This window comes from Cherax quadricarinatus, chromosome 4 (assembly GCF_038502225.1).
Source record: "Cherax quadricarinatus isolate ZL_2023a chromosome 4, ASM3850222v1, whole genome shotgun sequence".
NCBI lineage: Eukaryota > Metazoa > Arthropoda > Malacostraca > Decapoda > Parastacidae > Cherax > Cherax quadricarinatus.
Genome location: NC_091295.1, coordinates 26,167,166 through 26,194,820, shown reverse-complemented (window position 1 = coordinate 26,194,820; position 27,655 = coordinate 26,167,166). Strand labels below are relative to the sequence as shown.

At 37.9% G+C, this 27,655-nt stretch overlaps 1 protein-coding gene across 5 annotated transcripts in view; it reads right to left on the bottom strand.

Moving 5' to 3' along the window:
• The window catches only part of fra (neogenin protein frazzled), a 195,756-nt gene that overhangs the window by 103,409 nt on the left and 64,692 nt on the right, over positions 1-27,655 (bottom strand). For 4 of the 5 annotated variants that reach the window (XM_070095369.1, XM_070095391.1, XM_070095381.1 and 1 more), the window contains exons 9-12: positions 27,403-27,564; positions 25,858-26,020; positions 7,775-7,960; positions 2,839-3,004 (exon numbers count right to left, since the gene is read on the bottom strand). In XM_070095369.1, coding sequence (XP_069951470.1) covers positions 2,839-3,004; positions 7,775-7,960; positions 25,858-26,020; positions 27,403-27,564 — 677 coding nt within the window. The remainder of the gene's footprint in view (positions 1-2,838; positions 3,005-7,774; positions 7,961-25,857; positions 26,021-27,402; positions 27,565-27,655) is intronic. The other variant, XM_070095374.1, reaches the window with a different exon arrangement.

Below are 27,655 nucleotides of genomic sequence, written 5' to 3'. Positions count from 1 at the left end.
CTACATTCGGAGAGCTACGCACGTGAATGTAGATCTACATTTGGACAGTTTAAGGGTTAAAGGTTGAGGTAATAATACAGAGGCAAAATTAATACAAATTTTGTTGATAATAACACTGGAAAAAGAACGATCAAAGAATCATGCACGAGTTCACTAAAATACTTTACTACAATCACCATAATAGGCTTATTAAGTACAATGGAATTTACAAAAAAAAATTCAGTGTGAGTGCTCATCGTAGTAACAATTTATAAATCAAGATATAGTAAGGAAGAGTGAGAATAGTTCAGTCAGTGGGACACATCACACAGTCTTTGTCCTAAACAAACCATTAAACCTTCAATATTATGATTCAGTGTGAAAGTGTTTTATACAATACACTCATCAACCATTGTGACTGTAGCTCATTGATAAGATTTATTATCTAGATATGATTTTATCATAAAAAATATGTAAATTTTTGGTGCTCAGTTCCCACCTGCAAGGACTGTTAGATCATCTTGACAGTCCAACATCTCTTGACTGATTATCCTGCTCATCAGAAAGCACTACAAATTTATTTCAGATACTCTGTTCAGCACAATGATATGCTTACCTTGTCTGTTCATCTTTCTGACAGTGCCACCTTAACTGTAGGCACACTGTATGAATTCATTACTATCACAAATTTGCTACATGTAATGTGACCCACATCCTTGCTGCCGATGCAAACACAAATTTGCTACGTGTACTGTGACTTACATTCTTTCTGCCTATGTCTTTCCCTCAACACCTCTACCTTTTGCCCTCTACCATCTCTTTTCACCATGCTACCTTGAATACACTTTCCATGAATATAACAATACAGCCTCTCCTCACTTAGCAATGTACTCGTTTACCACTGCCTTGGACTTACGACAGGCTCTCTGACCAGTATTAGAGCTGATTTCCTCTATACTGTTTATTTCAATAAACAGTACACTACTGTATAAACATTTAAAAATATACCAGAAATGTTATAAATGGGGCAAAGATGACATTAAAACAATATCAAAGATGGTTGACACCAACTCACTACCATTATAGTATGCTCCTCACTTAGCGACGAATTCGTTTAATGACATTGTCTCAGGAATGGAATTCTGTCGTTAAGTGAGGAGAAGCTGTAATACAGTATAGTGCTTGTAATGTGTATATTCTGGATATTTTTTATATAAGCTCTTGCACTATTTACTCTTAAACTGACAGCCTTGCTGTAGCAGATTATTTTCTTTCAAGATTACAGAGCATATCAAACTTAATATAACAACAGAATTTGTTTTTTACTCAAAGGCCATCTCCCACCAAAGCAGAGTGACCCAATGAGGAAAACACATTCACCATTATTCACTTAACTGCCATCTTTCCAGAAGATGCTGACATCACAATCAGATTATTCTCCTACTATAACATCCCCACCCCTCCTTCTGAGTTCAGAATAAAAAACATGGGCACATGAGCTACTAAAGCAACCTTCCCATATGTTCATTAATCACATTTCCAGGCTTCTTCTATATAATGCTTGCTCTCTATTTTCAATCCATCATCACACACCATAATTTTTTTTTCCATATTTTTTTTTTTTTGGCTAATAAACCAAAACCAAGAATGCTTGGTCATGATTTAAGCCATCCCAATAATTGAAGCCAACCTAGTAAAACATCCCTAAAGCAGATCAGGGAGGGAGCTACAGTATTCCCAGGAAAAACTGTCCAAAACTGACCATTTCTTGCCAATATGATGCCTATTTCAGGCCACCTCCAGTCTTAAATCAACCCAAATCTCATCCATTTCATGAGTATGTCTTTTGGTCTCTCTACTGGAGCAAGAATCACCTAATAAAATCAAGAAAACCACCCTAGGAAATGCCTCAAAGCCACTATTTTAACCCAAGTGTATGGAAAGAAGTTAGCTGTTTCTATAATGGGAAGGTTTTTTTTATACTGCACACATCCACTGCACAGACCCAATCTTCCATATCTAGCCCAAAACTTGCCACTCACAGCAAACCTGAGGGTTCTATGAATTATGCATACTAGCACATTACGGACTCAGTGTTATGAAATACTGGTACATGATAGGCACCTTAGGGGTTAAGATATCCTTTCCATTTACCCAGACCTGTAATCAACTAAACTATTTTATGTTGATAGGCTAATCAAACAAAACACTAGAGTTCATTTATTTACTACATTTCCATAAATGTGTAAGAGTTATAATCTTTCATTTTTCATCTACTCTATACAAAAAACTTTTTTTACTAAAATTTATTTTAAATGAGATGTAAAAAAATACAAAATGAATGAAGACAGGTATTGTGATTAATGAAGTAGTTTAAGAATGAATGATATTCAGATGAATGCATATTGGAAAAGCATAAAAATATAATATGAAAAATCATCTGAAAATTACAGAGAAACCTTTTACAATGGAATGTATTAAAAAATCATAAACAATGAAAGCATTTATGAATACTCTTTCACCTCCATATCAATAAACAATCCATTCTTCTTTCTTTCAATGCACAGGCTGTATCCCACCAAAGCAGGGTGACCCAAAAAGAAAAACAAAAGTTTTTCTTTGTAAATTTAATAATGTATACAGAAGGGGTTACTAGCCCCATCCATTCTAATCACATATATTGTCTCTCACATTACCTTACCTTCCTAAGATAGTAAAAGCTCTCACAGGGGTTATACAGCATCCCCCATGTATAACCCTTACAGTTTTTGTGCTTCCCATGAATATAATAATCCTAAACCCCCTGTGTTATACTCTTGTATACTTGATATCACGATACATCAACATGCATATACTTACACATTGCTAGGTCGTGGCTGGGGCTTAACTTTCCGACAATAGATTGCTGCACCCACAAAAGCCCCTATAAGAATAATTGCTCCAGCTACTCCTGCAATTACTAACACAATCAGACTCCCTCGATCCACAAACCAACCTGATGGTTTGCCAACACTTTTTCCCACTGCTGAAACAAAATACAGAATTTCTTAATCATACTGTAACAATATATACATGTGTACTTCACTAGAGTGACTCGGATTCAATTGTAGTCTAGTCATACAATTACCAGTTCAGTGTGAGAATTACTGGTAATTTTGGGACCACCAGACTGCAAATTAAAATTCAATCACGCCACTGATTTTACATTCATTCCTTATGAATTATCAGCAGACATATATAAAAAAACAATATAGTATTTTATTAGTCTAATTATCTGATATATCAAATCACATTTTAGTTGTACCTACAGTGAGAGTAAAAGGTAGATGGGATACAAGGAAAATAGAAGCAGCAAGTAAGAGAGAGGTGAAGGTTTATAAACTAACGAAGGAGACAGTTAGAGTAAGATATAAACAACTATTGGAGGATAGATGAGCTAGTGAGAGTATAGGCAATAGGGTCGAAGATGTATGGGGTAGGGTTAAGAATGAAGTGTCAGAGTGGTAAGCAGAAGTTTATGATTACAGGAAAGTGGGTGAGGGAGAGAAGAAGAGTGATTGGTGGAATGATGTAAAGTGAGCAGTAAGGGAGAAAAAGTTAGTATACGAGAGGTTTTTACAAAGCAGAAGTGGTTAAGAGAGTGGTGAAGCAATGTAAAAAGAATGCAAATGAGAGAGTGGGTGAGGTGTTATCAACAATTTTTTTTGAAAATAAGAAAATGTTTTGAAGTAAGATTAATAAGTTGAGGAAGCCTTGGGAACAAGGGGATTTGATAGTTAAAAATAGGAGAATAGAGTTATTAAATGGAGAATTAGAGGTATCAGGAAGATGGAGGAAATATTTTGAGGAATTGTTAAATGTTGATGAAGATAAGGAAGCTGTAATTTTGTGTAAAGGGCAAGGAAGAATAACATCTTGTAGGAGTGAAGAAGAGCCAGTTGTGAGTGTCAGGGAAGTTCATGAGGCAGTGGGTTGAATGAAAGGGGGTAAGGCAGCTGGGATTGATGGGATAAAGAGAGAAATGTTAAAAGCAGGTGGGGATATAGTTTTGGAGTAGTTGTTGCTTTTATTTAATAGTGTATGGAAGAGGGTAAGGTACCTAGGGATTGGTAAAGAGCATGCACAATTCCGTTGTATAAAGGCAAAGGGGACAAAAGAGAGTGCAAAAATTATAGGGGAATAAGTCTGCTGAGTATACCTAGTAAAGTGTATGGTAGAGTTATTATTGAAAGAATTAAGAGTAAGACAGAGAGAAGGATAGCAGATGAACAAGGAGGCTTTAGGGAAGGTAGAGGGTGTGTAGACCAAGTGTTTACAATGAAACATATAGGTGAACAGGACAGCATGTAGGTAAGGGTAAAGAGGTTTTTGTGGCATTTATGGACTTGGAAAAGGCGTATGACAGGGTGGATAGGGGGGCAATGTGGCAGATGTTGCAAATGGTAGGAGGTAGATTACCGAAAGCAGCAAAGAGTTTTTACGAGGATAGTAAAGCTCAGGTTAGAGTATGTAGGAGAGAGGGAGATTATTTCCCAGTATTATTATTAAAGTGTAAAGCACCCTTCTGGCAAGACAGTGATGGAGTGAATGATGGTGAAAGTTTTTCTTTTTCGGGCCACCCTGCCTTGGTGGGAATCGGCCAGTGTGATAATAAAAAAAAAAATTATTATAATCAAGGGGGAAGCGCTAAACCCATATGATTATACAGCACCTGTGGGGAAGGGATAAATGGAAGGCATTCAGGCTTAATTCAGGGAACTGGAGCACATATCCAGTTCCCTAGATCAAGAGCCCCTCATAAGCATCAAGGAACCTTCCATGAGGGGCTTTTTCCCAGTAAAAGTAGGCCTTAGACAAGAATGTGTGATGTCACTAAGGCTGTTCAATATATTTATAGATAGAGTTGTAAGAGAGGTGAATGCTCGAGTGTTGGCAAGAGGTGTGGGGTTAAAAGATAAAGAATCTAACACAAAGTGGGAGTTGTCACAGTTGCTCTTTGTGATGACACTGTGCTTTTGGGAGATTCTGAAGAAAAGTTGCAGAGGTTGGTGGATGAGTCTAGTAGGGTATGCAAAAAAAGAAAATTAAAAGTGAATACAGGAAAGGGTAAGGTGATGAGGATAACAAAAAAATTAGGTGACGAAAGATTGGAGGGAAAAAGTATGGAGGAGGTGAATGTATTTAGATACAGGTCGGCCATCACCAATTCAGCAATCAGTTATCTGGTTCCATCAGTAATCTGGCACTAATTTTGGCTAGCATAATTTCAAATTTCATCATTATACTGTCTCAAATCGTTATACTGATTCAGATCATTAGACTGACTCAAATTTCATCATTATACTAACTCAGAAATTGTGTAGATAGTTATAAATCCACAGCAGCAAGCCAGTGGAGGAGAAAGCAGTGATGAAAATGAGGAAGATGTAGCAGAAAGAGCTTCGACTGATAGGTTAATTAAGTCTATTCTAACCTAACCACTCTGTAATCCGGCAAACTCACTAATCCGGCACACTACAGGTCCCACTGATGCCAGATTAGTGATGGCCAACTTGTATTTAGGGGTGGACGTGTCAGCAGATGTATCTATGAAAGATGAAATGAAACATAGAATTGATGAGGGAAAAAAAGTGATTGGTGCACTTAGGAGACTGTGGAGACAAAGAACTTTGTCCATGGAAGCAAAAAGGGGAATGTATGAGAGTATAGTTATACCAACACTCTTATATGGGTGTGAAACATGGGTGGTGAATGTTGTAACAAGGAAAAGGCCTGAGGCAGTGGAGACGTCATGTCTGAGGGCAATGTGTGGTGTGAATATAATGCAGAGAATTCATAGTTTGGAAATTAAAAGGATGTGCGGGATTACCAAAACTATTATCCAGAGGCCTGAAGAGGGGTTGTTGAGGTGGTTCAGACATGTAGAGAGGGTGGAACAAAATAGAATGACTTCGAGAGTGTAGATGAATGGTTCAGAGAACCGACAAGTTGATAAATTAGACACGTTTGCAACACTTGGGTATCTTTAATGAAAAAACGTTTCACCAAACAGTGGCGAAATGTTTCCTCATTAGAGATACCCAAGTGTTGCACATGTGTCTAATTTATCAACTTGTCAGTTCTCTGAACCATTCATCTACATTCCTGTCAGACACAGCAACATCTTAAGATCTTAATGCAGGGAATTCTTCACTTGCCTAACCTTTAAGCATGACCTACTTCCGCATTTGATTTTGTCAAGTGTGATACCACCTACAACTGCTGCACCTCACCTGGCTACAGTATATAAGCCACTTCTCTGCACATATGCTGTATTCTTTTCAAGATTGATGGACTGATTATATGTGGGACTGATTACCTCAAACTCCTCCTGTTCTTCACCATTCTCCTTTGTATGGACTGATGAAGCCACTGTGTGGCGAAATATTTCCTCATTAAAGATACCCAAGTGTTTCCAATGTCTAATTTATCGATTTCAGGAGTGTATAAATCTGTAGTGGAGGGAAGGCAGGGCAGAGGTCGGCCTAGGAAAGGTTGGAGGGGAAGGGTAGAGGAGGTTTTGTGTGCGAGGGGTTTGGACTTCCAGCAAGCATGTGTGAGCGTGTTAGATAGAAGCGAATGGAGACAAATGGTTTTTAGGAATTAACGAGCTGTTGGAGTGTGAGCAAGGTAACATTTATGAAGGGATTCAGGAAAATTGGCAGGCCAGACTTGAGTTCTGGAGATGGGGAGTACAGTGTCTGCACTCTGAAGGAGGGGTGTTAATGTTGCAGTTTTATAACCGTAGTGTAAGCGTGCCTCTGGCAAGACAGTGATGGAGTGAATGAAGATGAAAGTTTTTCTTTTTCAGGCCACCCTGCCTTGGTGGGAGAAGGCCAATGTGTTAATAAAAAAATTATCTGTGTAAAGCCTGTACATTACAGAAGATTTAAAAATGTGAAACTTCTTTGGGCTTACTTTGATTATTTATTTACCTATTTTCATATGGTAATGCACTCAAATCACTTGACAGAGCACAAGAAGAATGTAAGGAACTTGGGGACAATCACGTAAAAGGATTCTATGATAAAGAAACACAATAAAATTACTATTATAATTATAAGGAAAATGGTAAGCTGGACAACAAGGGATATCAAGCCAATGATAAACTCTTGAAGGCAATTGTATTCTTTGTACTGGAATACTGTAACATACTAAAAGTCCTATTTAAGGGAAGTAAATCTGCAGGTCAGGAAGGTATACAGACAACTTTGATTGCCTATATTACTTCAGTCAAAAATTTGCAATAAATAATTAGGAACACCTCAAATCCCTCATTTGTACTCCCTGAAACACAGGTGAGTGATACAACAGATGTGATAAATATGCATGTGAATAAGTAGACTATTTGCTGACAATTTTGAAATGTGTCAGGGCAACTTTTGTATGCAAGACAATTCCCCATAATATACTGCCAAACACAAAAATGAAGAGCTAAATGATTGTGAAATTTCGATCTTTAATGAGTGACCTAGTAACTCACCTGACTTAAATGTGATAGAAAATACATGTATATGTAATCTTATTAAGCATAGTCTTCTTGGCATGGATGCATCCACTATCCCTATGCCTAATCTCTGTTTGTAGAAGAGCACAATCTGTTAAAATGTTTTGATAAGATAACCTGAAAGCTTCTCTGTGATGGTAACAATATTCTGGGAAGGTTTCATAAAAATGCAAAAAAAATGAGAAATCATCTATGTCTGAAACACTCTATTCATATTAAAATTAACAACTAAGATTCTAATGACATTACCAGGTAATGTGGTGAAGTTTCCTACAGAAGAAAATGGACCAAAGCCCTTAACATTGCGTGCCTGCATCTTGTAGTAGTATAGAGTTGATGGAGTCAATCCATGAACTGTGAAGGTCATCCTATCACCAAGTACCTCCTCCATTACCCAATCACCTGATGCATCTGTTGTGTAGAATATCAAGTAACCTGGAAATAATTGTAGCAATATTAGATGAGGAAATGTTCATTATTAAATGCAACTTTTTATCTGTCTCCTTAAGACAGTATAGTGAATAAAACAATAACTGCATTGCAATTAATTACTTTTACTTAAAATATGTTTAATGTTATGGTAATACAATATAACCCCCACATTCATTCCACTACTAGTTTTTAGTAATGCAATTTTTCTTTCTATTTCTTTTCTTTTTTTTTTAACAAACTGGCTGTATCCCACCAAAGCAGAGTGACCCAAAAATGAAAAAATGAAAAACAAAGGTCTTTCTTTTTACATTTAGTAATTCATACAGGAGAAGGGGTTACTAGTCCCCTGCTCCGGCATTATAGTCGTCTCTCATGACACATATGGTTTATGGAGGAAGAATTCTTTTCCACATCTCGATGGAGATGGGAGGAAATTCACCAGCAATCCTACCATCCTGTAAAACAATTACAGGTTTCCATTTCACACTCACCTGGCAGGACAGTAGTACCTCCCTGGAAGGTTGCTGTCTACCAACTTACTACCTAGGACTTTTTTTTTTATTATGGCTATACAGCCTCTCCTCACTAAACAATGGGGTTCTGTTTCTAAGAGTAGGTCAATAAGCGAATTGGTCGTTAAGCGAGACGCATACTGTACTGGTAGGGGGGTTTGTGTCAACCATCTTTAGATATCATTTTAATGTCACCTTTGCACCATTTATAACATTTTTGGTATATTTTTAAATGTTTATACAGTAGTGTGCAGTATACTGTAATAAACAAAATAGAGGAAATGAGCTCCAATATACATTATTTAGGTTTGGATACTGGTGAGAGACGGCCGTAAGTCCGAGTAGTCGGTAAACGAGTACGTCGCTAAGTGAGGAGAGGCTGTATGTAGTGTTTTATGTGAATACAGTAGGGTCCCGCTTTACGGCGTTTCACTTTACGGCGTTCCGCTAATACGGTCATTTCAAATTATGACCTAAACTCTCTATACGGCTCCCCCACCTGACTTTCTAATACGGTCACCGCACCCCACCCTGTTTGTTTACATTCTCCATGAGCTCCGTAAGCACCATTGTGTCTGGAAACTCCAAAATTTTGTGTTTTTAAAAGTTATTTCATATTTTATATATACTCTGATAATTATACTTATGTATACCTGTACCTAAATAAACTTACACACTGTGCTGGCGTGCAGGCACACATTAACCTTTAAATGGTCCGAACGTATATATACATTTTTTCAACATCTAAAAGTATGTAAAAAAATGTAGATTTTTTTTTTGTTTTACATTTGAAAACGTGTAAAAAAACTTTTATCTACATTTTTTTTTTCTTACATTTGAAAATGTGTAAAAAAAAAGTAGATCTACTTTTGTAGCACTACGAATTTGAACGCCGATTTGTTTGGACCGTTTAAGGGTTAAAATCAGTATGAGTGTCTTATGTCTCGAGATGCCATATTAGTAATGATAATAATACTCAATAATAATCATTGAGTCTCATTAAATGTCGTATATTACGTTAATATACACATTTTCATTAATCCATGTATGATATTTTTTCAAAATTATATAATAAACATTATATAATAAACATGATAGGTAGTAGGTTGGTAGACAGCAACCACCCAGGGAAGTACTACCGTCCTGCCAGATGACTGTGAAACAAAAACCTGTAACTGTTTTGCATGATGGTAGGATTGCTGGTTTCTTTTTCTGTCTCATAAACACGCTAGATAACAGGGATATCTTGCTACTCCTACTTACACTTTGGTCACACTTCACAGACACGCACATGCATATATATATATACATACATCTAGGTTTTTCTCCTTTTTCTAAATAGCTCTTGTTCTTTTTTATTTCTTCTATTGTCCATGGGGAAGTGGAAAAGAATCTTTCCTCCGTAAGCCATGCGTGTCGTATGAGGCGACTAAAATGCCGGGAGCAATGGGCTAGTAACCCCTTCTCCTGTATACATTTACTAAAAAAGAGAAGAAGAAAAACTTTATAAAACTGGGGTGCTTAAATGTGCGTGGATGTAGTGCGGATGACAAGAAACAGATGATTGTTGATGTTATGAATGAAAAGAAGTTGGATGTCCTGGCCCTAAGCGAAACAAAGCTGAAGGGGGTAGGAGAGTTTCAGTGGGGGGAAATAAATGGGATTAAATCTGGAGTATCTGAGAGAGTTAGAGCAAAGGAAGGGGTAGCAGTAATGTTAAATGATCAGTTATGGAAGGAGAAAAGAGAATATGAATGTGTAAATTCAAGAATTATGTGGATTAAAGTAAAGGTTGGATGCGAGAAGTGGGTCATAATAAGCGTGTATGCACCGGGAGAAGAGAGGAATGCAGAGGAGAGAGAGAGATTTTGGGAGATGTTAAGTGAATGTATAGGAGCCTTTGAACCAAGTGAGAGAGTAATTGTGGTAGGGGACCTGAATGCTAAAGTAGGAGAAACTTTTAGAGAGGGTGTGGTAGGTAAGTTTGGGGTGCCAGGTGTAAATGATAATGGGAGCCCATTGATTGAACTTTGTATAGAAAGGGGTTTAGTTATAGGTAATACATATTTTAAGAAAAAGAGGATAAATAAGTATACAAGATATGATGTAGGGCGAAATAATAGTAGTTTGTTGGATTATGTATTGGTAGATAAAAGACTGTTGAGTAGACTTCAGTATGTACATGTTTATAGAGGGGCCACAGATATATCAGATCACTTTCTAGTTGTAGCTACACTGAGAGTAAAAGGTAGATGGGATACAAGGAGAATAGAAGCATCAGGGAAGAGAGAAGTGAAGGTTTATAAACTAAAAGAGGAGGCAGTTAGGGTAAGATATAAACAGCTATTGGAGGATAGATGGGCTAATGAGAACATAGGCAATGGGGTCGAAGAGGTATGGGGTAGGTTTAAAAATGTAGTGTTAGAGTGTTCAGCAGAAGTTTGTGGTTACAGGAAAGTGGGTGCAGGAGGGAAGAGGAGCGATTGGTGGAATGATGATGTAAAGAGAGTAGTAAGGGAGAAAAAGTTAGCATATGAGAAGTTTTTACAAAGTAGAAGTGATGCAAGGAGGGAAGAGTATATGGAGAAAAAGAGAGAGGTTAAGAGAGTGGTGAAGCAATGTAAAAAGAAAGCAAATGAGAGAGTGGGTGAGATGTTATCAACAAATTTTGTTGAAAATAAGAAAAAGTTTTGGAGTGAGATTAACAAGTTAAGAAAGCCTAGAGAACAAATGGATTTGTCAGTTAAAAATAGGAGAGGAGAGTTATTAAATGGAGAGTTAGAGGTATTGGGAAGATGGAGGGAATATTTTGAGGAATTGTTAAATGTTGATGAAGATAGGGAAGCTGTGATTTCGTGTATAGGGCAAGGAGGAATAACATCTTGTAGGAGTGAGGAAGAGCCAGTTGTGAGTGTGGGGGAAGTTCGTGAGGCAGTAGGTAAAATGAAAGGGGGTAAGGCAGCCGGGATTGATGGGATAAAGATAGAAATGTTAAAAGCAGGTGGGGATATAGTTTTGGAGTGGTTGGTGCAATTATTTAATAAATGTATGGAAGAGGGTAAGGTACCTAGGGATTGGCAGAGAGCATGCATAGTTCCTTTGTATAAAGGCAAAGGGGATAAAAGAGAGTGCAAAAATTATAGGGGGATAAGTCTGTTGAGTATACCTGGTAAAGTGTATGGTAGTTATAATTGAAAGAATTAAGAGTAAGACGGAGAATAGGATAGCAGATGAACAAGGAGGCTTTAGGAAAGGTAGGGGGTGTGTGGACCAGGTGTTTACAGTGAAACATATAAGTGAACAGTATTTAGATAAGGCTAAAGAGGTCTTTGTGGCATTTATGGATTTGGAAAAGGCGTATGACAGGGTGGATAGGGGGGCAATGTGGCAGATGTTGCAAGTGTATGGTGTAGGAGGTAGGTTACTGAAAGCAGTGAAGAGTTTTTACGAGGATAGTGAGGCTCAAGTTAGAGTATGTAGGAAAGAGGGAAATTTTTTCCCAGTAAAAGTAGGCCTTAGACAAGGATGTGTGATGTCACCGTGGTTGTTTAATATATTTATAGATGGGGTTGTAAGAGAAGTAAATGTGAGGGTCTTGGCAAGAGGCGTGGAGTTAAAAGATAAAGAATCACACACAAAGTGGGAGTTGTCACAGCTGCTCTTTGCTGATGACACTGTGCTCTTGGGAGATTCTGAAGAGAAGTTGCAGAGATTGGTGGATGAATTTGGTAGGGTGTGCAAAAGAAGAAAATTAAAGGTGAATACAGGAAAGAGTAAGGTTATGAGGATAACTAAAAGATTAGGTGATGAAAGATTGAATATCAGATTGGAGGGAGAGAGTATGGAGGAGGTGAACGTATTCAGATATTTGGGAGTGGACGTGTCAGCGGATGGGTCTATGAAAGATGAGGTGAATCATAGAATTGATGAGGGAAAAAGAGTGAGTGGTGCACTTAGGAGTCTGTGGAGACAAAGAACTTTGTCCTTGGAGGCAAAGAGGGGAATGTATGAGAGTATAGTTTTACCAACGCTCTTATATGGGTGTGAAGCGTGGGTGATGAATGTTGCAGCGAGGAGAAGGCTGGAGGCAGTGGAGATGTCATGTCTGAGGGCAATGTGTGGTGTGAATATAATGCAGAGAATTCGTAGTTTGGAAGTTAGGAGGAGGTGCGGGATTACCAAAACTGTTGTCCAGAGGGCTGAGGAAGGGTTGTTGAGGTGGTTCGGACATGTAGAGAGAATGGAGCGAAACAGAATGACTTCAAGAGTGTATCAGTCTGTAGTGGAAGGAAGGCGGGGTAGGGGTCGGCCTAGGAAAGGTTGGAGGGAGGGGGTAAAGGAGGTTTTGTGTGCGAGGGGCTTGGACTTCCAGCAGGCATGCATGAGCGTGTTTGATAGGAGTGAATGGAGACAAATGGTTTTTAATACTTGACGTGCTGTTGGAGTGTGAGCAAAGTAACATTTATGAAGGGGTTCAGGGAAACCGGCAGGCCGGACTTGAGTCCTGGAGATGGGAAGTACAGTGCCTGCACTCTGAAGGAGGGGTGTTAATGTTGCAGTTTAAAAACTGTAGTGTAAAGCACCCTTCTGGCAAGACAGTGATGGAGTGAATGATGGTGAAAGTTTTTCTTTTTCGGGCCACCCTGCCTTGGTGGGAATCGGCCAGTGTGATAATAAAAAAATATAATAATGATACATAACATATAAAGATGATAAATACACTCCACAGTAGAATAAATAAACATAAATATGAGATGTGGGAGCCAGATGACTTATGCAAGCGACGCCATATTAGTAATAATAATAATAATCCCCGAGTCTCATTAAATGTCATATATTACATTAATATACACATTTTTATTAATCCAGCTATGATATTTTTTTCAAAATTATATAATAAACACGATACATAACATATAAAGATGATAAATACACCCCACAGTAGAATAAATAAACATAAATATGAGATGTGGGAGCCAGACAACTTGTACCAGTGACAGCAAGAATAATGTTTTCTCTAGTCCAACATAAGAGAAAATGTTACTGGAGGTAACTGCAGAAAATTATTCCTTTTGTATGCCCTCACTCAGAGCGTCATTTCTTCTAAAAAATGGTGTTACATGAGAATGGGAGTGTTCCTCTTTATTTATTCTATCGTATCAATGTAGAGACAACTTGTACATAATGTAACTTGTACACAAACCAGAAGTGTACACTTTGTTTGTTTACATAACTCACGTTCGCCTGGTTTGTTCATGTTCGCCTGGTTTGTTTACATAACTCCACGAGTGTCTTCTCTCATGTACTCATTCTCTCTCTCTTTCATTTATTTGTTTTATCTCGTTTACTCACCTCTGACCCTACATTAAGACTACAAATATTTTAAGGTAAGTAATGAGTGAACTGTATACACATTTTATCACTCTGGGATGCTTAAATGTAATAGAATATTACGTGTGGGTGGGTTGGCCTGGTATTGTAGCCTGGCTGACTACCATACATACTACACTTGATTTCTTACACTAAATACTACTTGTCTCACCCTAGATTAAGATTACAAATATTTTAAGGTAAGTAATGAGTGTACTATATGTGTATTTTACTTTTTTATTGTTTTTTAATGCCTAGTTCTACTGCTAACCCCAATGGAAATAAGTCATACTGTCTGACTTTTTTGGGTTATCCTAGGTACTTTACACATATGCTGCTATGTATGATAATCTATGTAACTGTATTTGTGTATATCTGAATAAACTTACTTACTTGCTAACTTAATATATGTTAGTGTAAGCTTGTTATCTAGTATTTGTATGCATTTATAAGTAAAAAAAAAAGGTGTTCCACTTTACAGCGGTTTCAGCTTTACGGCGGTAGCCTGGAACCTAACCTGCCATGTAAGTGGGACCCTACTGTATATTAATGTTTTCAGTATGCTGTTTTTTCTCTTTTTCACATCTAGAGAATTTGTGTTTATGTCAGATGCATAATTTATTGGGTGGGCAATGTAAATGAAAAATAAAACCTGGGTCTTTAACTTTTTGATGTTTATTGTACTGCTGAGTACAGATTCATACTCTTCTTTTAGAATTCCCTGAAGGGAGGCTCTTTGATGCTTCAATCATTGGATCGAAACATAATGGTGCTCCTGCATAAACTGAATAATGATGTAACTTGTTCAGGTTTTAGCTTATTTCTTTGCTGTCATCTTTATGTGAGGCACTGAGTACAGTGCAAAACAATACAGGAAGGCCCTGTTTGAATGGCTCTTAGGTTCTCAATCCCATACAGTAAGCAAAAATCGCCGACGGGTGGAAAAGAGTGTTTTTTTATTACTGAATGTTTCTAAAACACCTGATAACATGTTTACACTATTGTACATTAAGTGTTCAATACCGCTAGACAAAAAACAGATAAAAAAGTAAAATATATATACAGTACATACAATACTTACCTTAAAATATGGTTGCCCTTCCTTTACTCAACTGTTGAATGGAAATGGTAGAAAAAAAGTAAAAGCACCAAACATAATGAGCAACGGCTCAACTGAAAGCCAATGAAAATGTTGAACACAGAAAAGAGGGTGCTGTACACACAAGGCCCTTTTGTACAGTGGTCCCTTGAGATATGATATTAATCCATTCCAGAAGACATATCATACCTCAAGACTATCATAACTGAAACTCCAAAATACATGGTTTGATGGTAATTTGTTCCAAGACCCTGGAAATACAACTTTTACATTACTTTGAACTTGCATACTCACAGATATAGCTTGCAGGCATTGAATTTTCTTTCATCATCTACTCTCTTATCCACAGGAACAACAGTCTTTCCATCTCTATGATAATTTATTTGCCTTTTTTCACTAGCTTAGATTCATCAGCGGTTGATCATGGAAAGCGATACTAACATAACCAATGAACTAATTCTAACTTCTGCATAATACTTTCCACAATTTCTTTTTTGATCTTCAGAAAAACTGCCTGTTTACTGCACATTTTAGGGGCCATGATGACTTCTTAACACAAAAACACAGCATAATTAAATCACAAATGAGTATTGTATATCCAATTTTTCATTACAACTCAAAGCTAAATTCCTTTATGAGAGCAAATCATAACTCAAAATTATCCTAACTCCAATACATCATGACTCAAGGAACCAATGCACTGAAAAAATATTCTGACTTGGATTTTTCATATGTGAAAAACATTTTGGATTTTTACCTTTTTCCCAAATGCCTTTTTTATTCACTTTCTGGTTCATCAGTCTGGTATAAAAGTTTTACTTGTTGCTCTATATTGAAAATTCTTGCTATAGATTTTCTTTCCTTTATTGTGACATTTGCTCTTTTTCAGAAAGTTAAATAAGACTTTTTTCTTCTGTAAAATATTCCACATTCAGCAGGACATGTTTCATATAAAGCTTATAGATTTCTGAATTCAGCTTTTCATGCACTGGTTGTGACTGAAAGTGCTCAGGACAGTTAATCTAGAGAATATCTGACAGTTCCTTGTATTGTCACAGTTAATTCTCTAACAGTTCAAGCTAAATCTACTAAACATTCCTTCATATTATTTCTTAGGTTATCCACACATGAAATTAACCCTTTCACTGTCAAGACCCTTGCTCACAAACTTGCTCTCAGTGTCAAAGAATTTTCAAAAAAAAAAAAAAAAAAACTTATGAAATGACAGAGAATCTTTTCCCAATGGTAATGACAACAAAATTATGAAATTTGATGGAAAACTCATGGAATTACATTCTCGTGAAGCTCATGGTCTTAGTGATATATAAGCATCAGCAACTTCGCTCACTTTGAGCCCTATTTTCGGCCAATTCCAGTGTTCCAGTCAACCAAACTCAGCTATTTTGCTAGCACTCCATTTGTTCTATCAAATGAGTATAAGAAACTGCCCATTTACCAATTTCAACTACCCAATAAAGTGATCAGAAATTGGCAATTTGCCCAATTTCACATGAATTTCAAAAGATGCCAATTTCAAAATAGGGTCCAGACATTCCTGGCACTAAAATAACATTTTCTATGTTCATTAGTCACATCTCCAGGCCCCTCCTATATTACTCTTGCTTTCCATTTTGAATTTTTATTCATACAAAAAATAGAAGATTTACTGTTATGCAGAATACTGCATTATTTTAATAATTGTATAAATAATGTCAACCCATTCGTGAATGCATATTAGACTGGCCAGTTGGACACGTATTGGACGGTGACATCATTTATTTACTCTTGAACATCAGCAAAAATCAAACATTTCTGCTAATTTTGAGCTCAATTTCAAAGTAATTTTCAATGTGAAACCAATCAAAATCATCTTTATTTTTGTGATATATCTTCCACTGTATCAAATGAGACCAAGCAAACAAAAATATAACCATAAATACCATACCGAAATACACCTTAAAGTCGGTGTTTTAAACCAAAAACACGGTCTGAGTTTTTTCTTTTCTCATTATGCAGTGCGGGCTGCAGGATTTTTTTTATACCATACACACTAACCATGCAGACCCTTTCTCTCATATGTAGGTCTACCAGATTTCTCATGCTAGATCTGAAACTGCTAGAATTTTGGTGTAACACTACAGCACCAACAATGGCTTGCAAGCCGTAGTACTATAGTGCTGACACTGAAAGGGTTAAGTGTGTATGCAGTTCACTGTGGTTGGAATCCAAGTGTACTGTACAGTACTAGAGATTGTTATATATCTGATTAGTTCCTCATTTTGGCTCACAAAATCGTAATAACATGAATGCAAACAAACCACAGAATGGGTGGGGTTTGAGCCCATGGCATGTGAATTGCAGAACTCCAGGGCAATGCATAAGCCACTGGGCTAGCTGGCCATGTCAACCCCTGGTTTAGACCAATGGCCCACCCAGTCAGGTCACCTCTGCTTAACCCTTTGACTGTCGCAAGCCCCTTTCTGAAACTGTCATTCTGTGTCGCAAAATTTTTGGAAAAAAAAAAATTATTTTTTTTCAAATGATAAAGAATCTTTTCCTGATAGTAATGACACCAAAAGTATGAAATTTGGTCGAAAACTCACGGAATTACGCTCCTGTGAAGTTAGCGGTCTTGGTGACATATATGCATCAGCAATTTCGTCAAATTTGAGCCCTTTTTTTGACCAGTTCTGTTGTTCCAGTTGACCAAACTCATAGCTATTTCTTTAGAACTCCATTTTTTCTATCAGTTGAGTGCAAGAAACTGCCCATTTACCAATTTGAAGTACCCAATAAAGTGGTCAGAAATTGATAATTTGGCCAATTTTGCGCAAAATAAAAAAAGATGCCAATTTCAAAATAGGGTCCAGAATAAACAATGCAGACATTCTTGGCACTAAAATAACATATCCTCTGTTTATTAGTCATGTCTCTAGGCCCCTCTTATATTACTACTGCTTTCTATTTTGACATTTTCTTCATACAAAAAATACAAAATTTACTGTTATGCAGACTACTGCATTATTGTAAAAATGGTATAAATAATATCAGTGTACTGGTGAAAGAATATCAGATTCCCCAGTTGACATGTATTGGACGTGTGGTGTGATTTTACTTACTCTTGAACTTTGGTAAAAATCAAACATTTCCGCTACTTTGAGCTCAATTTCAAGGTCGTTTTCATCGAGAAAGCAATCAAAATCATCTCTATTTCTGTAATATGTTTCCCATTTTATCATGTGAGACCATGAAAATAAGAATACAATGATAAATACTATATGAAAATACACCTCAAAGACAGCGTTTTAATCCAAAAAAACTGTCAGTTTTTTTTCTCATTATGCACTGCATATTGCAGGATTTTTTTTATGTGGTGCAATCTGACTACACAGACTCATTCTCTCACATGTAGGACTACCAGCTTTCTCCTGCTTGATTTGAAGCCACTAGAATTTACGCGTTTAAATACGTCCGAAACAGTGGCACGTAAGACGTATATATACGACCAAAACAGTGAAAGGGTTATGGAAGGAGCACGGCATCTGACCCAGTAGCACCAGCTAGTCAGGTCCAACTCACACCCACCCACACCCACTCATGTATTTATCTAACCTATTTCTAAAACTACACAATGTCTTAGCTTCCATGACAGTACTCAGGAGTTTGTTCCACTCATCCACAACTCTAATAGAGTTTCCTATATCCTTTCTGAATCTGAATTTTTCCCGCTTAAAACCATTGCTGCGAGCCCTGTCTAGGCTAGATATTTTTAGCATGCTATTTACATCCCCTTTATTCATTCCTGTTTTCCATTTATACACCTCAATCATATACCCCCTAATTCTACGCCTTTCTAGAGAGTGCAGATTCAGGGCCCTCAGTCTGTCATCATAGGGAAGATTTCTGATACATGGGATCAACTTTGTCATCCTCCTCTGTACATTTTCCAGTGCATTTACAGTGGTCCCTCGCTTTTCATAGTTCTCGGCAATCGTAAATTTCGCCAATCATAGGGGTATTTTCATATAAACATGGACTCGCTTTTCATAGGTTGACTCACGAATAGCAGTTCGTCCGGGACGCGTATGCACGGTGTGAGCCGGGGCGGCCTCCCTACCCAGCCAGTCTGGCATTGTTTACCAGTGAGTGAAGGTCCCCTCAAGTGCTTCTACGAAATATTTCAGAATATTCCACTCATTTTAGTGCTTGCAAGTACTAAATAAGCTACCATGGCTCCAAAGAAAGCTCCTAGTGCCAAGCCTGTGGTAAAGAAGGTGAGAAATATGTACAGTGACAAAGTCTTGGGCCATTTTAGGGAAGTGTTAAAGAGACGCCAGAAACAGAGCTCTCTCCACAGTTACTTTGCGAGACAGGACTAGAGTGACTCTCAAGGTGGTCCTAGTGGCATTAAGAAACAGAGAGGAGAAGCAACCCCAGAGAAGCAATTGGTACCTGAGGTGTTGATGGAAGGGGATTCCCCTTCTAAACTGTAAACAATCAATCTCTCTCCTCCTCCAGTCTCCCATACACTAAGAAGAATCTCCAATAAAGGTAAATTTTACGCTGTTAATGTTTCATTCATCATTTCCCATTGTATTGTTTATGTACTACATGTATATTTCATGTAAAAATTTTTTTGTTTTAATACTTCTGGGTGTCAGGAACGGATTAATTGTATTTACATTATTTCTTATGGGGAAAATTGATTCGCAAATCGTAAATTTCGTTTATAGTAACGGCTCCAGGAACGGATTAATTACGAAAAACGAGGGACCACTGTATGTCCATTCTGTGATACGGTGACCAGAACTGGGCAGCATAATCTAAATGAGGCCTGGACCACTGTATGTCCATTCTGTGATACGGTGACCAGAACTGGGCAGCATAATCTAAATGAGGCCTAACCAAGGATATACAGAGCTGAAGAACAACCTGAGGATTTCTATTATTTATGCTTCTTGATATGAAGCCAAGGATTCTATTAGCTTCATTGCGAACGCTTATGCACTGCTGTCTTGGTTTCAGGTTACTGCTAACCAGAACTCCTAAATCCTTTTTGTAATCAGTAATATTAAGATCTACATTATTCAGTTTATATGTGGCATGGTTATTATCCTTTCCAACATTTAGAGCTTTGCATTTGTCTATATTAAACTGTATCTGCCACTTCTCTGACCATTGCATCAGTGTATTCAAATCATCCTAGAGTGCTCTAATGCCCTCATTTGAATGAATTGGACGGCCTACTTTGATGTCATCAGCAAGTTGCTTATGTCACTATTTATTCCCTCATCTATGTCATTTATGTAAATTGTGAACAACAAGGGGCCCAACACTGACCCCTGTGGAACACTGCTTGTGACATGCCCCCATTCTGATTTCTCCCCATTTATGCAAACTTTCTGCTGCCTATTAGTCAACCATACCTCTACCCAGGAAAAAATTTCTCCTATTCTGTGTGCCTTAAGTTTCCTCAATAGCCTCTGATGTGGAACTCTATCAAAAGCCTTACTGAAGTCCATATACACAATATCATATTTAATACCATGATCTACCTCCTCAAATACCTTAGTGAAAAAAGTTAGTAAATTTGCAAGACAGGAACACCCCTTTGTAAAACCGTGTTGAGATTAATTAATCAATTCATGCCTTTCAAGATGGCTATGAACTGCCTCGGCAATTATTGATTCCATAAATTTTCCCACTATGGAGGTAAGGCTTATTGGTCTATAGTTCAAAGCCAAGGACCTGTCACCTGCCTTGTAAATAGGTATTACATTTACCATTTTCTACTTATCTGGCACTACGCCAGTTTGTAGTGATATGCTGAAAAGATTAGCCAAAGGTATGAACTTGCAAAAACTTTTAGCACCTCAGTAGTTCTTAATCTTTAACATGGAAGCTGCCTGTTTTCTAGGTGGAGACAAGCCTCTTACATATTTAATTTCTCCAGTCTGGTCCAGTCATTCCCTGATCACTAATTACCTTTTGCATACTATATCTACAAATTGTTTTTGTTTATGTGTGTTGTCCTTAACAATGCAGCAAGTCATAACCACAAGACAGCAATTTTCCTTACTTTAATGTTTTCCAAGATTTATATAACTAATATGTAACTGCTTAATTTATGTAAAATTATTTTTTTTTTTTTATTATCACACCGGCCGATTCCCACCAAGGCAGGGTGGCCCGAAAAAGAAAAACTTTCACCATCATTCACTCCATCACTGTCTTGCCAGAAGGGTGCTTTACACTACAGTTTTTAAACTGCAACATTAACACCCCTCCTTCAGAGTGCAGGCACTGTACTTCCCATCTCCAGAACTCAAGTCCGGCCTGCCGGTTTCCCTGAATCCCTTCATAAATGTTACTTTGCTCACACTCCAACAGCACGTCAAGTATTAAAAACCATTTGTCTCCATTCACTCCTATCAAACACGCTCACGCATGCCTGCTGGAAGTCCAAGCCCCTCGCACACAAAACCTCCTTTACCCCCTCCCTCCAACCCTTCCTAGGCCGACCCCTACCCCGCCTTCCTTCCACTACAGACTGATACACTCTTGAAGTCATTCTGTTTCGCTCCATTCTCTCTACATGTCCGAACCACCTCAACAACCCTTCCTCAGCCCTCTGGACAACAGTTTTGGTAATCCCGCACCTCCTCCTAACTTCCAAACTACGAATTCTCTGCATTATATTCACACCACACATTGCCCTCAGACATGACATCTCCACTGCCTCCAGCCTTCTCCTCGCTGCAACATTCATCACCCACGCTTCACACCCATATAAGAGCGTTGGTAAAACTATACTCTCATACATTCCCCTCTTTGCCTCCAAGGACAAAGTTCTTTGTCTCCACAGACTCCTAAGTGCACCACTCACTCTTTTTCCCTCATCAATTCTATGATTCACCTCATCTTTCATAGACCCATCCGCTGACACGTCCACTCCCAAATATCTGAATACGTTCACCTCCTCCATACTCTCTCCCTCCAATCTGATATTCAATCTTTCATCACCTAATCTTTTTGTTATCCTCATAACCTTACTCTTTCCTGTATTCACCTTTAATTTTCTTCTTTTGCACACCCTACCAAATTCATCCACCAATCTCTGCAACTTCTCTTCAGAATCTCCCAAGAGCACAGTGTCATCGGCAAAGAGCAGCTGTGACAACTCCCACTTTGTGTGTGATTCTTTATCTTTTAACTCCACGCCTCTTGCCAAGACCCTCGCATTTACTTCTCTTACAACCCCATCTATAAATATATTAAACAACCACGGTGACATCACACATCCTTGTCTAAGGCCTACTTTTACTGGGAAAAAATTTCCCTCTTTCCTACATACTCTAACTTGAGCCTCACTATCCTCGTAAAAACTCTTCACTGCTTTCAGTAACCTACCTCCTACACCATACACTTGCAACATCTGCCACATTGCCCCCCTATCCACCCTGTCATACGCCTTTTCCAAATCCATAAATGCCACAAAGACCTCTTTAGCCTTATCTAAATACTGTTCACTTATATGTTTCACTGTAAACACCTGGTCCACACACCCCCTACCTTTCCTAAAGCCTCCTTGTTCATCTGCTATCCTATTCTCCGTCTTACTCTTAATTCTTTCAATTATAACTCTACCATACACTTTACCAGGTACACTCAACAGACTTATCCCCCTATAATTTTTGCACTCTCTTTTATCCCCTTTGCCTTTATACAAAGGAACTATGCATGCTCTCTGCCAATCCCTAGGTACCTTACCCTCTTCCATACATTTATTAAATAATTGCACCAACCACTCCAAAACTATATCCCCACCTGCTTTTAACATTTCTATCTTTATCCCATCAATCCCGGCTGCCTTACCCCCTTTCATTTTACCTACTGCCTCACGAACTTCCCCCACACTCACAACTGGCTCTTCCTCACTCCTACAAGATGTTATTCCTCCTTGCCCTATACACGAAATCACAGCTTCCCTATCTTCATCAACATTTAACAATTCCTCAAAATATTCCTTCCATCTTCCCAATACCTCTACCTCTCCATTTAATAACTCTCCTCTCCTATTTTTAACTGACAAATCCATTTGTTCTCTAGGCTTTCTTAACTTGTTAATCTCACTCCAAAACTTTTTCTTATTTTCAACAAAATTTGTTGATAACATCTCACCCACTCTCTCATTTGCTCTCTTTTTACATTGCTTCACCACTCTCTTAACTTCTCTCTTTTTCTCCATATACTCTTCCCTCCTTGCATCACTTCTACTTTGTAAAAACTTCTCATATGCTAACTTTTTCTCCCTTACTACTCTCTTTACATCATCATTCCACCAATCGCTCCTCTTCCCTCCTGCACCCACTTTCCTGTAACCACAAACTTCTGCTGAACACTCTAACACTACATTTTTAAACCTACCCCATACCTCTTCGACCCCATTGCCTATGCTCTCATTAGCCCATCTATCCTCCAATAGCTGTTTATATCTTACCCTAACTGCCTCCTCTTTTAGTTTATAAACCTTCACCTCTCTCTTCCCTGATGCTTCTATTCTCCTTGTATCCCATCTACCTTTTACTCTCAGTGTAGCTACAACTAGAAAGTGATCTGATATATCTGTGGCCCCTCTATAAACATGTACATCCTGAAGTCTACTCAACAGTCTTTTATCTACCAATACATAATCCAACAAACTACTGTCATTTCGCCCTACATCATATCGTGTATACTTATTTATCCTCTTTTTCTTAAAATATGTATTACCTATAACTAAACCCCTTTCTATACAAAGTTCAATCAAAGGGCTCCCATTATCATTTACACCTGGCACCCCAAACTTACCTACCACACCCTCTCTAAAAGTTTCTCCTACTTTAGCATTCAAGTCCCCTACCACAATTACTCTCTCACTTGGTTCAAAGGCTCCTATACATTCACTTAACATCTCCCAAAATCTCTCTCTCTCCTCTGCATTCCTCTCTTCTCCAGGTGCATACACGCTTATTATGACCCACTTCTCGCATCCAACCTTTACTTTAATCCACATAATTCTTGAATTTACACATTCATATTCTCTTTTCTCCTTCCATAACTGATCATTTAACATTACTGCTACCCCTTCCTTTGCTCTAACTCTCTCAGATACTCCAGATTTAATCCCATTTATTTCCCCCCACTGAAACTCTCCTACTCCCTTCAGCTTTGTTTCGCTTAGGGCCAGGACATCCAACTTCTTTTCATTCATAACATCAGCAATCATCTGTTTCTTGTCATCCGCACTACATCCACGCACATTTAAGCAACCCAGTTTTATAAAGTTTTTCTTCTTCTCTTTTTTAGTAATTGTATACAGGAGAAGGGGTTACTAGCCCATTGCTCCCGGCATTTTAGTCGCCTCATACGACACGCATGGCTTACGGAGGAAAGATTCTTTTCCACTTCCCCATGGACAATAGAAGAAATAAAAAAGAACAAGAGCTATTTAGAAAAAGGAGAAAAACCTAGATGTATGTATATATATATATGCATGTGCGTGTCTGTGAAGTGTGACCAAAGTGTAAGTAGGAGTAGCAAGATATCCCTGTTATCTTAGCGTGTTTATGAGACAGAAAAAGAAACCAGCAATCCTACCATCATGCAAAACAGTTACAGGTTTTTGTTTCACAGTCATCTGGCAGGACGGTAGTACTTCCCTGGGTGGTTGCTGTCTACCAACCTACTACCTGCATAAAAGAAACTGGAAAAAACTATTCAGTGTGCATTAACATAAAAAAACTACAAAATATCAATACCAGTCCCATATGCATTCCTGTGCATATGGTACTGGTATTGATTCATCTGCTCTAACTGTACAGAATTTCTACATCTGTTGAACATGCCGGCGATTGATAATTAAGTGAAAAAGTGTTTAACCCTTTAGGCATATAGGTCATGAATCTGTACATGCAGTCTAACCTCCAGAATGCACAAGCTGAGATTTCACTCTGGCCAGCAAAAAGCATTTTGAAAATTCTGAGCTGTGTGCCAAGATGTTTAAGACTTTATTGAATCTGACCACAATTGCTTTCCCAGGGCTTAATCTGTATTAATTCTGGGTCATTCTTTCTTATGAATATCAACATTAACCAGATTATTAAACTAATATATTATGGATATATGGTCTCTGGAACACAAATTGAACCAAAATCCGGGAAAAAAAGATTATGGAGACCTAATTTTGTATTATTCACAGTTTTAGTTCTGTGGGACCTCTAGGAATGCAACTCTCTGGAAAATTACAGACAAAACTGTATTTCAAATTTGGGGCACATTAGTAAGCAGCAAATTGTGATGATGAGTACAATATGGAATACACCATTAAAATATCTACATACTAATATCAAGCAGCCAACACTGATATTTTATATCTCAATGGTCATCACCTACCAAAGCACAGTGAGCCTGCAGCAACCAGAACCACCTGTGATCCCTATTGAGGAATAAGATCATTCTGCAACAAATAACCCTGCTGCATTATGTTCCTGCACTTAACACGATGCAACACCGCCACCTCTTATTACTAATGAAGACTCAGTTGGTGACCTGAATACAGGTACAGTAACTACTCCTGTTTCTCAGAGGTCTTTTCAATCAATGCAATTACATCAAGTTCCTATGCTTTCCCTGATGCATATGCATAATGTTCAGCTGATCACAAAACTTAGATCATGTCCACAGTCCTCCCACAAACACGGTGAATGGTGAATACCACATTCTGTATTTTGTGTATTTAGATTTTTTGTCTTGTATTTTTTCTCAAAAATTTTCCATACACTTTTCATGGGTGGTTGCCTTGCATGTTCAGAAGTCTCAGATGACTTCCTGCCTCAATCAAGCCAAGATTTTGGTGCCTCTGGTACAAATATGCTTACCTGTAATTTTGCCATTACTCTGTTTTGGTGGTTGCCAATTGAATATAGTAGTCGACGGCTCATCGGGAATAGTTACAACGGTGACATCTCTTGGTGGAGATGATGGCCGGGCTACCAGAGTCGTATTGGAAACCACAAGACTCCATGGTGACTCACGTCGGCCCTGTTAAAAATAAAACAATTTGAAGCACATTTAATATTCATGTATCCCTTGCCATATGCAACAAATGCATATGGCAAATGCATATAGTACATAAAGTTAGCTAACATAATTTGTAAAATGTAAGATTTATTGTGAGACTTTGCAATTCCACATTTCTTGACTGATTTTTATCAAATATGAGTTTACTACAAATGCACCAAATAGTCACACAAAAAATAGATTTACTACTATGCAGACTACTGCATTATTGTAATAATTGTATGTATAAATAATGTCAACCCATTCGTGATTGCATATTAGACTGGCCAGTTGGACACACATTGGACAGTGACGTCATTTGTTTACTCTTGAACATTGACAAAAATCAAACATTTCCGCTACTTTGAGTTCAATTTCAAGGTACTTTTCATTCTGAAAGCAATCAAAATCATATCTATTTCTGTAATATATCTTCCATTCTATCAAATGAGACCAAAAAATACAAGAATACAACCATAAAAACCATGCAAAAATATATCGCTAAGGGGAAGCTAATGGCTGAGATGTGAATTCCATTATTTATGGTCCAATCTCTTTCAATTTTGGTGTACGTTAAGAAGCATCTTTCCATTATACATTACTCAAGTTTCAATAAGAGAGTCCAACAAACAACTGAGATCAAATTCCCTAGATCAAGAGCAAGAGCCCCTCACCAGTGTCAAGGAACCTCTCTTGAAGCACACTCGCATCTGGAAATTTTGCTCGCCTCTGGAAGCAAAAAACTGACTGAGCGACTGCTCGCATCTGGAAAAACTTGCATGTGGACGCACTCGTAAGTAGAGGTTCCACTGTATTCTGCATCAGAGAGTAATAGAATACATCATTGCTAACTGTAAGCAAATAGAGAGCCACTTCAGTCATTCTTCTCTAGCCTGAAGTAAGCTATAGCGCCTCTGAGAACAAAATGAACCATCAAAGCACAAGCTTATTCAGAGTGTACCAACCCACTGGAATAGCACTTGTTTAATGTTAGATCATAAGTGTGAACAAAAACAAGCCATTGCAATGTATTTCTTAGATAACAAACACCTACCATCATTTGATGAGTAAAAAAGTGGAATTTTATTGCCAAGTTATCTTCATTGTTGAAAATATTTTTCAAAACAATCACACATTTTAGTGAAAGACATTGTGAACAGTGATCTACAACTCTAGGCAAACCTTCCTTCCTTATTTGTGATGCACCTCACGCCTTTGAATTTCATGCCATTATTTCACATTACCGAATCACTCTGCACTTCCAATATTTCTTTGTATGTGAGTGTAAAGTAATAGACTGACTATCAAGTACAGTAAGCAGCCACTTAATGCAAAATACAACCTCATAAAATAACAAACTCTACCTTAGTAGTTTTAACTGCAAACTCATACATTGTGGAGGGCTTGAGATTGTCAATAAGGCAGGTAACATCTGTTGCATTGACGTAACGATAGCGAGGACTGGATGATGAGGCTGAAGAGTACGTTGTGTATCGAACAGTGTAGTACCTCGTGTCACTTATATACTGAAAAATTAATTAGCACATATAAGTAAATAATACTTATCTGAGCTTGCAAGGAATCAGTTTAATTATAATCAGCAATATTATAAAAAGG